Source organism: Lissotriton vulgaris, chromosome 12, assembly GCF_964263255.1.
Source record: "Lissotriton vulgaris chromosome 12, aLisVul1.2, whole genome shotgun sequence".
Taxonomy (NCBI): Eukaryota; Metazoa; Chordata; class Amphibia; order Caudata; family Salamandridae; genus Lissotriton; species Lissotriton vulgaris.
This window is the reverse complement of record NC_141700.1, coordinates 79,711,376-79,729,366: the sequence shown is the minus strand read 5'-3', so window position 1 is coordinate 79,729,366 and position 17,991 is coordinate 79,711,376. Positions and strand designations below refer to the sequence as shown.

The following is a 17,991-nucleotide window of genomic DNA, read 5'->3' as shown; positions in this document are numbered from 1 at the left end:
ATTGGGCTATACTTGGGGTACATCTGGGTGATATTTGGGCTACATTTAGGCTCTTTTGTCTCTGGTGGCCATCTTGCGAGACTATGTCAGAATTTTTTAATGAAATTGAAGAGGGTTTGAGAAGTCACTCAAAATGTGCCCTAATTTTTCTTTCTGCAGCACTAATCATAATTCATATGGCAAAATATACCCCCTCATTTTGTTCCTTTTTAAATTAAATGTTTTAAGAGTTACCACTTTATTCCAATCAAGATGGCTTCAGGTGTGCCATACCTTTGTAATAAGTAGGACTGTTAGCGCTCTAGTTGTTCTTTAGAACACTCTGGGACATTCTGTCATTGGGCTATACTTGGGCTACATCTGGGTGATATTTGGGCTACATTTGGGCTCTTTTGTCTCTGGTGGCCATTTTGGGAGACTGCATGTCAGAATTTTTTAATGAAATAGAAGAGGATTTGAAAAGTCACTCAAAATGTGCCCTAATTTTTCTTTCTGCAGCACTAATAATACCTTCTATTGCATAATATACCCCCTCATTTTGTTCCTTTTTAAATTAAATGTCTTAAGAGTTACCACTTTATTCCCATCACGATGGCTCCAGGTGTGCTATACCTTTGTAATAAGTAGGACTGTTAGCGCTCTAGTTGTTCTTTAGAACACTCTGGGACATTCTGTCATTGGGCTATACTTGGGCTACATCTGGGTGATATTTGGGCTACATTTGGGCTCTTTTGTCTCTGGTGGCCATTTTGGGAGACTGCATGTCAGAATGTTTTAATGAAATAGAAAAGGATTTGAGAAGTCACTCAAAATGTGCCCTAATTTTTCATTCTGCAGCACTAATCATACTTTCTATGGCAAAATATACCCCCTCATGTTGTTTCTTTTTAAATTAAATGTTTTAAGAGTTACCACTTTATTCCAATCAAGATGGCTTCAGGTGTGCCATACCTTTGTAATAAGTAGGACTGTTAGCGCTCTAGTTGTTCTTTAGAACACTCTGGGACATTCTGTCATTGGGCTATACTTGGGCTACATCTGGGTGATATTTGGGCTACATTTGGGCTCTTTTGTCTCTGGTGGCCATTTTGGGAGACTGCATGTCAGAATGTTTTAATGAAATAGAAAAGGATTTGAGAAGTCACTCAAAATGTGCCCTAATTTTTCATTCTGCAGCACTAATCATACTTTCTATGGCAAAATATACCCCTTCATGTTGTTTCTTTTTAAATTAAATGTTTTAAGAGTTACCACTTTATTCCAATCAAGATGGCTTCAGGTGTGCCATACCTTTGTAATAAGTAGGACTGTTAGCGCTCTAGTTGTTCTTTAGAACACTCTAGGAGGCTGCAGTAGAACACAAAGGAATCAACTGACAGTCTCTGTCCTTGTTGGATGTACATGTTTTACTGAGAATGTCAGACTTCATTTTCACATGACTGAGAAAGATAATGTGAATTTACAGAAAATATGCTTTCAGTTTAGCTTATAGATCCCCTTCCAAACCACTGTGGGAAAATCATGAGATATTAGTTTTCTTTCAAACAATATTCATGATATCACAGCAGAAGGTTTTTTCACATGGTAAAATCACCTTAGAACCCACCACAATTCCTAAAACGAGTATGGTACCATCAACAAATGATTTATAATGTAACTAAAGTCCTAAAACCCTCTATTAACTACAATGCTTTTTAATGAGGTGCTATCATGTATATTGGTCCCAAGATGGCTGCCAACACTTCTTGGATGAAGTGCTGACAGCCAATCAGATCAGATGTGTGGTTAGGCTCCGCCCAGATATATATCTTTTTTTGAACCTAAATTACTCAAAATCCACTGGAGCACATATATTGAGACCTAGCAAAGGCACATCAGGCTAACAGTCCCTACAATTTTGCCAAGTTTCGTGCAAATCCATTCAGCCGTTCGAGCTAAAAGTGAGGCCAACCGCCCTATGGAAATTAACATGGGAAAATGCGTTTTGGGACCCCCCTTTTTTCTCGGCCCCCCCTTGATGAAACCCCCCCCAAATTGTCAGGGGCTGCTCAGAAACAAAATGTTCCATTTTCCTGAATATTTCAGCCAATTCCGTCCACAAACGCCAAAGTTATTAGACATAGAATTTTCAAAAATCCCATAGAGAAAAAATCCTAACTATATATACCTACTGGCGACCGCCAGTAGGTAACATATATATATATATATATATATATATATATATATATATATATATATATATATATATATATATATATATATAATTGCACACGAACAAAGAAACTGCGCTCGCGGGGGTCAAATCCAGAGCGGATTCATTGCACACAAATAGTTAGGTTCAGACGCGTTTCGGCGGTACGCCTTCGTCAGTTACAGGCGGCCGCCATAACGCTGCAAAATATAAACATATTGCTTCACCAGATCTCGCAGGAATTATCTCGCCAGGACGCCATGTTAACATCAGGCACTTTCACTGGCTCAAAACAGTAAACAATGATCGACTTTTGTATTTAGCATTCGCAGAGTTAGGGTAAACATTATTTACAGATATGATCAAACTTACAAGAAATGATAATTGTGTAGCATGGATAAATATAATACAAATTACGGGAAATGAGTCAATGCATGAAAATTGATTGTAAAAATACATGAATCAAATGCTTGTGGTTGCTGTATTCCCTTATACCAGGTAAAAAACTGTTGAAGCCCTCAAATGAGCAAATCAAATAATTTATCCAAAGCAAAAGCTATCATACACAATTCAATCTCACTGTGGTCCAACTGATGCTACCCTACCCTGACTAGAAAGATAATGTATACAGATATATCTGAGCTAATATTTACAAAAATCAATGTTAATTAAAGAGAAAAATTCTCCTAATTCATCTCCAGAGCTCTAAATTCCCAAGGTGAGGCAAATAAAAGGAAATATTAATTTATATATACAATTTATACAGTATTTACAGGTGTACCTTCAACTCTTCTCCCATATTAAGACCCAAAGGAGTTTTTGTGGCCAGATCAATAATGTAGCGAGACTCCAATCTCCTGAGGCGTTTTTCTCGATCTCCTCCCCTGGAGTCTACAGCTACATGGTCTAGACCAGGGGTCTTCAAACTGTGGGGCGCGAACCCCAGGGGGGGCGTGGAACGATGCAAAGGGGGTCGCGCCTTTACAGTGTCACTTCTGCCTCCAGGGCTTCAGCCCCCCTCCTCCCCCATCCTGTCTCTCAGCCCGGGCTGCTGCAGTGCAGCTCACGGTCCTGGGGCCTCGGCTGGGTAGTGTCTGGCGTCTTATCTCCGCCGAGTTTTCATAGGTCTTTAACACCTTGGCTGCTAGGCGTTTTCCCCCTCCTGTGCTGGATTTTGCCATTTTGCTGTTCCCATGACAAGCTCAGCTCGTCATCAGCACACGACACCCGTGGGTGATGACGAGCTGAGCTCGTCATCAGCATCGAAAGGGTTAAAGACCATTAGCATATTTACATGCCTTTGTTAACCGATTACCAAAGATTCGTTTTTTTATTGTTCCAGTACCCCCTGGGCCCCCACTCTGCCTATTTCTTACATTTGTATTTTTACACTTACTGCTGTAGTGTGAGAATGCATTTAATGAAAATAAATATAAAGTTGGGTTGCCAAAAGAAACATGCCTGCTATGTGTTGTTTAAAGATCCTGCAGAGGCCTACTCTTGACACTAAATTAAGTTATACATAAAAAAAGTATGTATTAATTAGGTATGTGACTTTTCTGTCTTTATTCTCTTTAATTATTAGTCATGGATCATTAAGGCATCCCTAGAACACAATTAAAAGTGCTTTTTATTTATAATTGCTGTTCTAAGTATTCACAGATAGTGCAAAAAATACAGCTGTAGGTGACTGCTTATTTCTGGGCCATCAAAATAATGAGCTGGTAACCCTAATCATTAGACTGGAAGTTTGTTGCAGGATCAGCACATTATTTATTTCCTCCACCCTTGAACCCTGATTAATGTCATTATAGCAATAATTTAACTTATATCTAAAACCCTATGCTTCAAGTTTTTGGGAATGCACCCTGCTTTCAGACTACTCACTTCTCATCCTTGCCTTCACTTTCACGTTCACCCTGCACTCCCAGCGATCACAATGCACTCACACTGATCACCATGCAATCACCATGCACTCACAGCAATCACCATGCACTCACAGCAATCACCATGCACTCACAGCAATCACCGTGCACTCACAGCAATCACCATGCTTTCACACTATTCACCCGCTCACCCTGCACTCACACTATTCACTGCTCACCCTGCACTCACACTATTCACTAAATAATAAAGCATTGCTACCCCAAAATACGCAGCATCACAGAACATTATTTACATTTTCTACTCATACAATTTAGTCAAGCCTGTCGCATAATTTGGTCCTCACCTTCCTCATAACCTAGAATTTTTTGTCAGGAGGGGGTCCTTACGCTTGAAAATGTTGACAGGGGGGTCTCGGCATCCAAAAGTTTGAAGACCTCTGGTCTAGACAGAAATAACTCAGAAGTTTGCGGTTGCTGTTGTGATGTATATGAAAATGACGCGCTACTGGGTAACTACTGTCATTGTTCTGTATCGCTCTTTGATGTTCCAGGATATGAATCTTAGCTTGATGTTTAGTGCTCCCTATGTATCTGAAGCCACATGGGCAACTCAGACAATATACAACATAGGGTGTCAAACAGTTCAGGAATTTTTTAATCACTACTGGATCATTTTTGCCTGGTACCTGATAGCTGGTGATTTTTTTACTATCAGCACATGCCTTGCATTTATTGCAGGGATAGAAACCTCTTAGGCCCTGGATGCCTCTGCTAATGGGTGCTAAGTGGCTTTTTACCAATAGATCTTTAAGTGATCTTGTCTTGCAGGACGTTATGGATGGTTGTGCAGGTATATCACCGCCGATGAATGGGTCGGATTTAAGAATTTTCCAATTAGAAAAGATTATTTTCTTCAAGCTCTTTGCAGCATTTGAAAAATTAGTAATGAGCCTGAGATTGGTATTCGAGACAGCTCTATTCTTTGGTGTATCTTTAATTGGATCGGTTCTGTCTCTACTCCGCGCCTTTTCCCATGCCTCACTTAAGACTCTCTCTTTGTAGCCACGCTGCCTGGAAAGGGAAGACCACTTGGTCCCCCTGAACGTATGGATGGGTGCCCCGATCCCCCCGGGAAACCATTGTGGGCGGGGGGGCGTGTTTCGGCTGGTATGCCCAAAGTGGCGTAGCCGGAGCACGCCCTTCCCGCCCAGAAGGGGTTGTCCTAGACGCCCGCCCGGTAGTCCGCGCACGGATGGGCGTACCGGCAGATGGATAAATAGAGCGGGAATCCAACGAAGCTTCCTCTTGTTCCAGTGCTCTGAAGGCTGCACCACTCGTCACTCGTCAGCCCTCGAAGGAACAAGCGGCAATTTTGAGAACTTTTAATCTTTGTTGTTTCTCTTTCAGTGTCAGGCGTGTGGAAGGTCTAGACCCTGTGGACCAGGTCGAGCGGAGTAACCGAGAGCATGTCTGGCAAGAAAGCGGGAAAGAGCTCCGAGATGGAGAAGATGCTACGCACCTTGGTGAACCGAGTAGCGGTGATGGACCGAAAAATGGGTAAAGTGGACGCAATCGGTCGAGGCTTAGCGGATGTCAAGAAGCAGATGGCAGCCCAGAACACCCTCTCGGGCGGCCTAAAAAGGTCATAGGGCCGGCCTTGCCGGATGTCGCCCCGAAGGGTAAGGGTAAGAGAAATAAGGGGAGGGCGGGTTCTAGGGAGGTCCCAATCCCAGAAATCCCTCCATCGAGCCCGGGCGCAGACAGCCCAGTCGCGCCGGTGGATAGCCCGGTACCATGTCCGGTGGGTTTACCCCGTAGTAATAACGCCAGTTGGGGATGACCAAATGCCCCCACCACTGGCCCTTCAGTTAGCTGCGGTATTACCTTGGCTAAAGAAGGGAGCAGGGGGATCTGTGGCTGCGGGCGATCCGGCTGAGGAAGCTAGACTAATTATTGAGCAGTTGCGGCAGTCAAGGGATGCCGGGACAGCAAATGTACCTTGTATTCCCCCACAGGTAGCGACGGGGGTCACGACGGATGGTCGTCGAGCGAAGACAACGGACACGGCGGCTGAACCCGGTAAGAGACCATTGCCATTGGTGGGGGAGAGTTCAGTGCCTTCGAGGTGGGAAAGTTTGTCTCAGCACATTCCGACGGCCACGAAGGAAATGATATGGGGGGACAAATACAACAATATGTTTTCACTTTTGACTGACCATCGAGAGATGGAATATGCAAAGACCCAGAAGGATTTATGGCACCCCAGCGTATGGCGGGCCAAGATGGCGGAATTCAGGGTCGACGAGACCATGGTGAACTGGGTCAGGGCCTTTTCTATTTTCACTGCAGTAATGGGGGAGCGTAAACCTGAAGTGTTGCCCGACTTAACATGTTATCAGAACAGGATCATGAACTTCTATGCAATGTACGGGGGAAGCGAATGGAAGGGATATGACGTTAATTTTAGAAAAGTAAAGGAGTTTAACGAGGCTTTAACATGGGATTGTCTGGACACGGTGTCTTGGCATAATCAACTTTTGCCGGGACCTGCGGGTACGTCAGTGCCGAGCACGAGCGGTTCTGGGACATTCCAACAGAAGCCAGCACAGCCCTTTCGGATGAACGCCGGGGGGGAGCCGCATCCCAGGTCCGGCGGGAATGGAGGCAAGCGGGGGGTTTGTTGGGGATTCAACAAAGGAACCTGTACCAGGCCTCAAGGAACGTGTAGGTTCCGGCACGTTTGTTCGGGCTGTGGGAATTCCTCACACCCTGAAACTAGCTGTCGCTCCAAGTCCAATGGGGCGGGAGGAAGGGGGGATCCAAGCAGGATTGAGGTGGTGCCTTGGAAGCAAACATCTTCGCCCATCGATATCTTGGCTTTGACCCCCTGGCTGAACCGATACCCAGATCATGTATCCGCCGGGATTTTGAGGAATGGCTTTCTGTATGGCTTCAGAATCCCGGCGGGAAATTTTCGGGGGAGCCCCTTCTGTAAGAACCAACTGTCTATTCGACATAACCCGGCGGTGGCCACCAAGAAAATAGTGAAAGAGGTCAGCTTGGGACGGGTGGCGGGCCATTTGCCTGCTCGCCAGTGGCGGAATTTGTGTGTTCACCTCTAGGAGTGGTTCCGAAGAAGGACCCGGGGGAGTATAGACTCATTCACAATCTGTCGGCCCCTAAGGGGGCCTCGGTAAACGAGGCCATTGACCCTGAGGTGTGCTCAGTTCGATACGCATCGTTCGATGATGCCGTCGTTCTGCTGAATCGCCTGGGCCCGGGTGCACTGTTGGCAAAATCAGACATCGAATCAGCATTCAGGTTGCTCCCGGTACATCCTCAGGACCAGCGCTTGCTGGGATTCAAGTTTCAAGGGAAGTATTACATGGATAAATGTATGCCCATGGGTTGTTCAATTTCATGTGCCTATTTTGAAATGTTCAGCTCCTTTTTGGAATGGGCGTTCACCGAGGCCACTGGGCATAGACGGGTGATGCACTATTTAGATGACTTCCTTTTTCTAGGTCCGGCGGACACTGCAGAATGTGCGCAAACACTACGGGACTTCTGCACACTCATGTGGGAGTTTGGGGTCCCATTAGCGCCAGGTAAGATGGTGGGGCCATCTACCTCACTGGAGTTTCTGTGAATTGAGCTTGACTCAGTGGAAGGATGTTTCCGTCTGCCAATTGAGAAGGTGGCCAAGTTCAGGGCTTCCTTGATACAATGTCTCAGTAAGGACAAGGTGACCCTACACCAGTTACAACAGACAGTGGGTCAGCTTAATTTTGCCTTAAAAGTGATACCGATGGCTTGCCCATTCTCACGTTCCATTGCGCAAGCTATGGTAGGCCTCAAGGAAGGTCACCACCGCACTAGACTGTCGGCAGAGGTTCGCCAGGACATGCACATTTGGTTGGCATTCCTGGCGGATTTCAATGGTCGAGTGGCGTGGAACAAACCCCCAGCATCGTCTGACCAACTGGGTTTGTGGACCGACTCGGCTGGGAGTGTGGGATTTGGCGCAATCTTTGGTAACCGGTGGTCGGCGCAAACATGGCCGGCGTGGTGGCACTCAAGTGGCCTAACAGGTAACATTGGGTTCTTGGAGCTATTCCCCATTTGTGTGGCTCTGCTGGCATGGCCGGAAGACTTTAGGAATCGCTCAGTGGTGTTTTGGTCAGACAACATGACGGTGGTCGAGTGTATTAATCACCAGGCAGCACGCTGCAAGTGGATATTGAGATTGTTGAAAGAAATTGTATTGCGATGCATGAGATTGAATGTACAATTCAGGGCAAAACATGTGCCGGGTGTACTGAATAATGCAGCTGATGCACTCTCTCGTTCACACATGCAGGCTTTCAGGGGTTATCTACCCACAGCGGAACTAGTGGCGGCACCGTTCCCCGAAGCACTATGGCAGATCGGTGCCCCGGATTACAAGACCTCGTGGCAGCCAGCTTAGCGCCCAGGACGAGGAAAGCTTATGAGGGAGCGTTTCGTTCATACTGCGCCTCTTTAGGGCCGGTAGGGAGCCATAGCTGGGGGCGGGAAGAATCTTTCCTTGGGTTTTTGGTGGCACTTCATAATGAAGGCCGATCAGCGGCAACTGCCAACAGATATAGGGCAGCCATATCACTCATGGCACAGCTCCATGGGATACGGGACCCAACGGGTTCCTTCTTAGTCAGGAAGGTGCTCCGTGGTTGGCAGCGCCTGGAAGGTCGCAGACAAGATACAAGGCACCCGATGGGGCTAGACAGATTGTCCCTGCTGCTAGCAAAACTGGATGAGACATGCTCCTCGCCCAGCGAGGTAATTCTGTTCCGAGCGGCTTTCGCATTGGCATTCCACGGGGCCATGCGGGTAAGTGAACTCATAGCAAGGAACAAGAAGGATGTGGAGGGAGGTCTATGCAGGGATCATGTTCAAGTACGGGGTGATTCTCTGCTGATCTCGATAGCCAGGTCCAAGACAGACCAGGAAACTTTGGGGAATAGTGTGGTTTTGCAGCGCGCCCAAGGGAGCTCCAGTTGTCCCATAAGGTACTTAGAGGACTACCTGGCACAGAGGTCGACAACATGGGCGGGGGGACCCTACTTAGACACAAGGACGGCACCCCGTTGAGGAGATTTCAGTTCCGTAGGGTGCTGGCAATTACGATTGCTGCGGCGTGCTTGAACCCGTGCGATTTTGGGACCCGCTCATTCAGAATAGGGGCCGCTACTGAGGCTACGGCTCGGGGTCTGGGTGCGGAAGAAGTGAAGCAGTTAGGCCGTTGGTCCTCGAACTGTTTCAAGAGGTATGTTCGACTGCACATGTTGCACTCACGCTTGTTGTCTTTTGTTTGGATTACAGTTTCGCAAGTCTGTGACGCGGGGCGGAAATTGGGATCGACCCAACACCAGAGGACCAGCGGTCAAGGATCACCGACTGGAGATCAAGTGTTATGGGTCGTGGGCCACTCATACGTGAGGCGTGCCGGGGACGTATTCAAGGCAGGTGACGCGACTCACGCATCTGGGGAATACGGGTTCAGAGTGACCTTCCATGGGAAGGGAGGCCTCTGTTTTGACCAATTTCAAACCTTTCTGGAGGAACTCTTAGGGCGGCAAAGGTCACCGCCATCTGTAATCATAGTACATCTGGGAGGCAACGACTTGGAAAGACTGGGAAGACGGGTTTTAGTAGAACATATATTGTCGGCAGTCAGCTGGTTGGCTAGGAGGCTCTCGGGGTGTACGATTGCCTGGTCCCACATGATCCCCAGAAGAATCTGGCGGGGGGTATCTCTGTGACGGCGTTGAACCACTCGGTAAAGAGGGTCAACAACAAAATTGAGAAATTGTTCCGCTCCGCGCATTTGCAAAGCATTCCCCATGGGTGTATTCGGGGTGATCACTGTTATTTGAATGATGGGGTTCACCTGTCCAGGGCTGGGAATGATTTACTCATAGGAGACTTCATAGCATGGCTAGTGGCATTGAGGAGACATGACCTTTAGGAGGTGTGGGGGGGCCGGATAGTCGGTCAACTATCCGGCCTGTGGCGGTAAGGTCATGATCGGTGAGCAATGATTTCAAGGTCCCTAGGTCCCAGTACGGATGGGAGCGCCCGGGGGGAGGCGGCCATTGGCCCCTCCCACGGGGAGGCGGCACCCACTACAGATGGGTCGCCTAGGGGGAGACGGCCATAAGCCCCTCCCAGGGGGAGACGGCTATATGCCCCTCCTATGAATTTCCCGGGGGCCGGATATCCGCTCCGGTGGAAGAGAGTGTGGGAAAGGGGGGGAGTCCAAGCTGTCCTTCTTACGGATACCTCGCACGAGAACTCGGACGACCTTTAAGATGGCGTCGAGTGAAAGGGGGCCCCGACGACAAGGGAAGTTACAGTTGGCAGCGAGGGTAAAGTCCTCTGCGCATGCGCCACTCACACCGTGAGGGCGGGAATTTGGTAGTAGGGATCTGACACCGGTTAAGACCTTGCCGTTGGTCCTTAATGCTAGGATGTACAATTTTATTTTAGAATGTTAGGCATTTTCAGGATGCTAGACTCGGCTAGGAAACCTTTGTATTAGAGATTTGTTAAGGTTAGCCAAAGAACTTGTCTTCATCAAAATGTAATGGAAGTAAAATTGTACATGATTCATGAAACGTTTTAATTTAAAGTTTTAAATTTTGTTTCATATTTTAATAAATACGGCCGGGGGGGTAACTCCCCCCCGCCTTCCAAAAGTTCAAACTTGTGTCTGTCTCCTCCCTTGGGGAATTGGTGTTGGGAGGGGGTGGCAGGCATCCCGGCCCACATGAATCTGTGAAGGCTCGCTTCCCCTGCTTTTTAAAGTCACTTGGTCTAGAGCTATTGAGCTTAATGCGCAAAAGTTCCCCATAGGGGATGCTGTTCTTGAGGCTTTTGGGATGACTACTGCGTGCCTGAAGCACTGAGTTTCCCGCAGTGGGCTTTCTAAAGAGTGATGTTTGCAATTTGTTATCACTAACAAAAACTCTTACATCAAGATAGGTTACTTCAGTATCGCTGATTTCCCCAGAGAACCTTAAGTTTAAATCATTACTGTTGAGATGTCTGATATATTCCTCAACTGACTCTCTATTGCCTTTCCAGACCAAGAAGAGGTCATCAATGTAACGCCTCCAAATTATGGTCTTGTCAACGCAATGGTCACAGGAGTCAGACCATGCCGCCCGCTTCTCCCACCAGCCAACGAATAGGTTCGCATAGCTGTGGGCGAAGCAGGCTCCCGTGGCTGTCCCCGTCTCTGGCGATAGATCTGTTCCTGAAAGATAAAGATGTTGTTAAACAAACAGAAGCGAAGAAAGTCAATGAGCATCTCACTGTGTTCTCTGAGTTCATGCGGTCTTTGGTGCAAAGTCTGAGTAATAGTGTCTAGGCCTTGTTCATGAGAAATGTTAGTATATAGGCTGGCTATATCTAGGGTCACCATTAGGAAATCAGGGTTCCACGGACTCCCCTCGATGTATATATATATATATAGGTCTCACAATGGTTCCATGATGTTATCATTGATGTCATTTAACAAGTCATGAGTGATGTAATATGGGGTTAAAAGCAGTGCATGTCATGGGCACAAGTTATGTTTTGCTCAGTAAATAATAACTGGGGACTTTCCGTGTTTTTTCTGTTTTTTAAATGCCTGTTTTCCTATTATTACAACCCCTAACTATATTGCCACATTAACCTTTGTCCTTTCTGCGAATTTCAGTTTTTTCAATCATATTCACCCAAATCCCCCACTGAGTATAGATGTTTGTCATGCATGCCCTGGGGTTGGCCAATGGACCTCACCTGTGGCAAGGCCCTAAGCCCAACCGCCTGCGGAATGCCAATGTCTATTTGCACAGCCACACAGGGACGGCCAACCCTATGCTACACACTTTGGGGTAGATTAGGATCGCGGTTTTCCCGCATCCTCCGGGGCGGCGGAAGCCACCGCCGGCCCGGAGGATGCGGGAAAACCGCTGCTGAGCCACAAAAGACCCACCGCCATATTAGGATGGAGGTGGGTCTTGAAATCTGTCCGCAGCTTTTCTGCCGCGGTCGCCTTCCGACCGCGGTGGAAAAGCTTTAACATGGCTGGCAGTGTCTATCAGACACCACCAGCCATATTAGGATGGTGTAGAATGTATGCTTTTCCACGGCGGCTTCTCTGCCGTGGAAAAGCATACCGACCTTCACTTCGGGGGTAGGCATGGGCGGAAAATCCGTTCCGCTCGCGGATTTTGCGGATTTTCGGGAAATCCGCAATCCGCGAGATTTGCGAATTTCCTGCAAAATCCGCAAATCCGCGAGCAGCGGATTTTGCTCGCACTGCTCGCACTGTTCGCGTGAGTTCGCGCCCCGCGAATAAGTGCGAAATTGCAGAAATACGATCTAAGCAAAACTGAAAGTAACTACTTACCAGGTTCAAAAGTTCAGGCACATCATTAGTAGCCATTTCCTGTAGTGCTTCCTGAGGGGCCCCTCCAGAGTTCAGTTGCCAGTTGCAACTATTATGTGACCCTGCTCTGAACCTCAGAATAGTTACACATATGCCACAAAGGTCCTGAATTACAGCTAAGGGAGACAAGCAGGAGCCAGGCTGGAAGTTAAAATCCATTAATCAGCCCCTAATTCATTATTGTCAGTTGGGGCAGGGCAGGTGTTGTAACTAATTTTGCAACAATGAAAGCACTTAGCAAGTGCAAAAGATCACTAATCAGGGCGCACTAAGGAAGCAGGTGCCAGCTAAAAAAATATTCTGTGACACATTAATCAGCCCCAAATTAATTCAGGTCACTTGAGGCAGGGAAGGTGTGCTTTGCTTTGCCGAAAATAATGTACACTGGACAACCAGAGGGTGTGGTGATGAAACAGAGGGTGGCATGGGTGGGCCAGAGGGTGGCATGAGTAGTCAGAGAGTGGCAGTGGTGACAGAGAGTGGCAGTGATGAAGAAGAGTGTCCCAAACAGGTTGGACACGTAGAAACAACAAGTTCGCAAAACTTGCGACCCGACAGGTAAGTTCGCAAATTGCGAAATTGTAAAAACCCTCGCGAAATGGCAGAAACACGGGCGAACACAAAAAAAAAAAAAAATCCGCAAATTCGCGGGAATTCGCGGATTTTGCGGATTGCGAGTTTGCAAATCCGCAAATTCGCGGATTGCCAATCCGCAAAATCCGCTCATGACTATTCGGGGGCCCGTTGCTGGCTCCCTGGGTGAAGGGGGGGTGGGGGTGCACATGGGGGTACCTATGGTACCCCCTGCATTTGCGTGAACAAAGCAGCAGGCACCGCACGGTGCCTGCCGCTTTGTGCACGCAAATGCGTGCATGCATTTTTAACAGTGCCGTGGGTGCAGCTTGAAGCTGCACCCGCCGCAATGTTAAAGAGGATGTGACTGCTACCCTGGCGGTCACATCCTAATCTGCACGGAAGAAACGCTGCAGCCCATGCAGACGTTCCCTCCTACTCTGGGGTCGCGGACGGACTTAATCGACCCCAATGTTTGGTCCGTCACTGAGTGTGGTTGGAAGCCCCACACAGGAGTCCAATTCCCTCATTATGCACAGCGGTTGGTGTGCCGCTGGGCTTGGCTTATGGCCAAGCCTTGCACCCAACCCCCAGCTTGAGGACAGCCACCAACAGACCCCATCCCACATTTTTCTTGTTTCTTTTCTTTTTTTTTGTGTTACCAAGGTACCACACCTAAAGGCCCACCTGCAGTTCCATAACATGGTAAAATCTTCACTTGTTGAAGCTAGTGTGTTCTCATAGTACCATTGCTCCCTTGGGAGTCACAGGGCACAATAAGGGGTCTGCGCTGGGTCTCATGGGAGTTCCACAGGATATGCTGAACACATTTTATTTTTTGGGCCACAATTGTGTTTCCTTTTGCGCTCAAGCAGAAGTGCCAAGTGATTAAGGTACGGCTACCTAGCTCCCTTATAAGTTTTCCAAACTTCTGCATCTGGACATGGAACAGATTCATAAAAATGTAATGGCAGCCGCAACATTATTCTTCATGTTGTTGCCAGTCAGTCAGATCACTTGGTCCTGCAGGATCGGTCCCCTGGACCGAACTAACCAACAGGAACGAAGCTCTCTTGCCAAATCAGATCAATCTGTTTTTTAAATTAGGGTTCCACGAAACTCTCTCAGGACGAATAGTCCAGTTATCACTGTAGTTTAATCCCTTCATAACAACCCAGAATGCCTCTTTATATGCACATTTAGAAAAAACAGTTGAATGGATTTACAGACAAGAATTAAAACCATGTTTCTGACTAAAGATCAACCTATGTGCCAGTGATCCTATTCAGCAATTTTTTTCAGTATCGCTTCCTAAACCTTTCTATGAAAATGAATATGGAAAAATTATGTTTTCAGAATGCTATATTATCCCTGCCCCCGCTCGACAGATCACCCTGAAGCTTTCCCAGAAAGAGCTGCAGTGGATGAACTTTTCATGGGAAAGTGTTGGGAAAATTCATAACACAGCAACAACGTCATTAGCAAAACAAAAAACCTGTTCCTATGGAAACTCGGACCTAACAATACTCGTCGTAACTTTATACTCATAAATCTTGATATAGGAAGCTCCACAGCAGGATTACAGAGGGTCGAGACACGGACGTTTACAATTGAGTGTAAATCCACACTTGTAAATTGTAAATAATAAAAAAGTTCAGAGTTACATCTATGTTTAAATGTAGCTAAGTGACTAAGTATAGAGGTGTATATTAACATTTGAGAGTAGGCCTCACAATGATATAAATTTTGGTTGATACTCCTTATGTGTTCAACAGTTACTTGGTTGCAGCACAACCGCCAACATGTTTCGACCCTTCCAAAGTCTTTCTCGTGGCAGAAAATGTTGTTATAAAGAACCTTAGTCATAGGCGCAGTGTTAACTAGTGCATCACCAGTGGTTTTTGGGATAGTTGTGATGTGTCCAGTGTCTCTCCCTTCCCTTGGTAACGTAGTAGAACCCTGTGGTTAATACTAAAAAATGTGGAGTGTTCCATAGTCTAAATGCTAACGTAATTAGATTGTCGTTAATAAATGGCCATGAATACTCAGGTGAAATTGGCAGGGCTGCTAGAATAAATATATTATGAGTCACTGAGGTTTATGATAGTGCCACGTTTAACAGATATTTAATGGGAAGCTATACTAACTTGCCCTAATGATTTCACACTGAGCATTCATGACCATTTATTAATATCAGTACCACATTTTAGCCCCTCATTACAAGTTAGGCGGCATTGGTGATGTAATTCACACATACGGTAAAGAATATTACCCTGGAGTAAGGTATCTACCACGTGCGGTAAATACCTCCTATTTTGACTTTTTAACTTGAAAATCAGGAGTAACATGCAGTATCAGTATTTAACACACCAAATTCCACATGTTTTACCTTTCTTACCAGCCTTTTCCCCTGATAGATCTCACCAGTTTTGACCTGCTGGACCTTTTTCAGGGGAAAACTGCTAGGGGAGGGATAATTATCAGACAACTCATAATTCTGAATTTTGCTGTGCATTTGTAATCAGGGCCATAGTCACTGAGTATCTCTGACCTAAACCTTGCCATACAATTGTGCATGCTTAAGGGCAGGATTTAAAAAAAGGGCGATAACATTAAAAAAAAAGAAAAACATAGACAAGCAGTATATTGCCATGTGTGGTTCTCATCTGCAGGTAGTAGCATGACCATTCTTTTTTTAACAATTGCATTAATATTGCAGATCTAAATGCTGTGTGTGAGGGTGTGTATGTACATAAACACACATAGCAGAGGCTTGACCAATCTGAGTGTTTTTTAGGGAGTTTTAATGTTGCCTCATACAAAACATTATTTCTGTTCTAAATCAAGAAACATATCTTTTCTTTACAGGGGATAAAACCCTAAACTTCCCCCAAATCATATTTTGAAAGCATTTTATGAGACTAAGCCTAAAAACACAGAATTTTCCAAAACCGAAATGATCCATTTTGATAGCTTATTTTTATCAAAACATTTCTAATGGGGCAAATCCACAGACGAGTTTTACATTCTGCACCTTCCTATTGAAGTGAATTAATATTGCATTTCACATATTATTTGCAAGAGACTCATCTTGAAAACAAAAATCATTGTTTTGTCACTACTAAAACCTTTAGAAAGGCTGGAATGTGAGGGTTTGTAACAGAATTGTTACTGTATGTTTACCTGATAATGCATAAAGTAATTTATCCATTGCTCCTCTATAGTGTTTTCACCAACTAGGCTTTGTATTCACTCTGTCAACTTCAGGTGATGACAAGATACAGTTTCCAAAGATACTGGACTGGAATCCGCGGCAATGGAGTCGGATGTGACTTATGCTGATTTGAAATTCAACTCTGGTGTGGAGCGAACAGCTAAACCGACATCAGGTAAAGGGTACGATGATGGAATGCAGAAGCTTACCGGCCTGTGGGTAAGCTTCAGAGTAGGTGATTGTATGTGAAACAGAGAACATGCATAGAAATATTACTTCATTGTGTGCAATGCTGGTGTTTGTGGATGTGTGTGATTGTGTGTGTATGTCAGTTTGTGTGTGTGTGAGGGAGAAAGAAAGAGAGAGAGAGAAAGATAGGAGATGTGTGGGTGGTTGTGGTAAGTATGTGATTGTGTGTGATGATTTAGAAGATGGCCTTATTTAGAGTTTGGCAGACAGGTAACACTGTCAAAAGTTGGCGACTATCCCTTCTGACACATTACAATTGCTGAACATTCACTGCGTTTGTGATGGAGTAGCCCTTCCGCCAAACTTGAAAAAAGACCTTAAATCTCACATTAAACCGAAAAAAAGCATAAAAAAATACTTCCCTGATGTCAACAGTGGAGGGATGCCCTCAACCAATTATAAAGTAGGGTGAAATCTAAATGCTATGGGTGAGACCAACACGAGATTACAGGAAGGGGCCATTGAAGTACGAGCAGGGAATTGATATAGAGAAGAAAACCATCGAATCATGACCAAGGGCAGACCCGAAGGTCACTCTAAGAATATGTTGAAATATTGGTTACAATGTTGTTTCTAGGCACAGCTAAAGCTGTCTGTAGCAACAATGTAAAAAAAGGAAACTGAACCTCATGGCTAACATGAGGTCTGCCCTTTCCACTGCTAGTCAAACCTGTAAATGACTCATGCTCCAGCTCTCCCCAGCAGCTCTTTTGAAATGTAAAGTCTGTATTCCACTAAAGTGGATGGAGTGCAAACCGACATGCAAATATTTCTATGATCGTTGTCTGCACTAAATTACGTTTATAAAGCTATTTGGACACATATATTACATTTATATACATACAAATACAGTAACTTATAATTGTAAAAAATTGATTTAAAATTCACAAAGGCAAAATTGCATTCATAAAAGGATATACTTATGGGTAATATTTCCCCAGTATACTATATTATTATGCATGATCAAATATTTTTTTACTCTGCAATTGGTTGGCTATATGGAGTCCTCTCAAGACACTGTGTGAGAAAATTCCTTTTCTGTGGACTGGGTGTGTGGGCTGAGGGATTCCTACAAATCTGCTTTGTGGAGAGAAAATAATTGTTTAAAAGTACAGGTGCAATAACTAAAAGGCATTGTCACACGTTCAGTTGTGCACTATGTGCGAATTCGCATACAGAACTGATTTTAAACAGACATAAATGGAAAATCATCCATTTCTTCCAGTGTGCGTCTGGAAAGCTGCAACTGTGGCAAGTAGGGTTCCATTAGTACTCTTTAAAACCTCTATCAAACCCATATAGGGAAGGAAGGAGAGAGAGGGGAAGAAAGAGAGAGTTATTGTATAGATTATAAATTCTGTTAAAAGTGAACCTACTATTCCACATAGGACGAGTTCTC

At 45.5% G+C, this 17,991-nt stretch overlaps 1 protein-coding gene across 1 annotated transcript in view; it reads left to right on the top strand.

Annotated features, from left to right (window-relative positions):
• LOC147673374 (C-type lectin domain family 4 member E-like) overlaps positions 1–17,991 on the top strand; it is an 81,272-nt gene that overhangs the window by 9,509 nt on the left and 53,772 nt on the right. The window contains exon 2 of the mRNA XM_086947232.1: positions 16,397–16,518. Within this exon, the coding sequence (XP_086803358.1) occupies positions 16,446–16,518 (73 nt within the window). The 5' untranslated portion in view covers positions 16,397–16,445. The remainder of the gene's footprint in view (positions 1–16,396; positions 16,519–17,991) is intronic.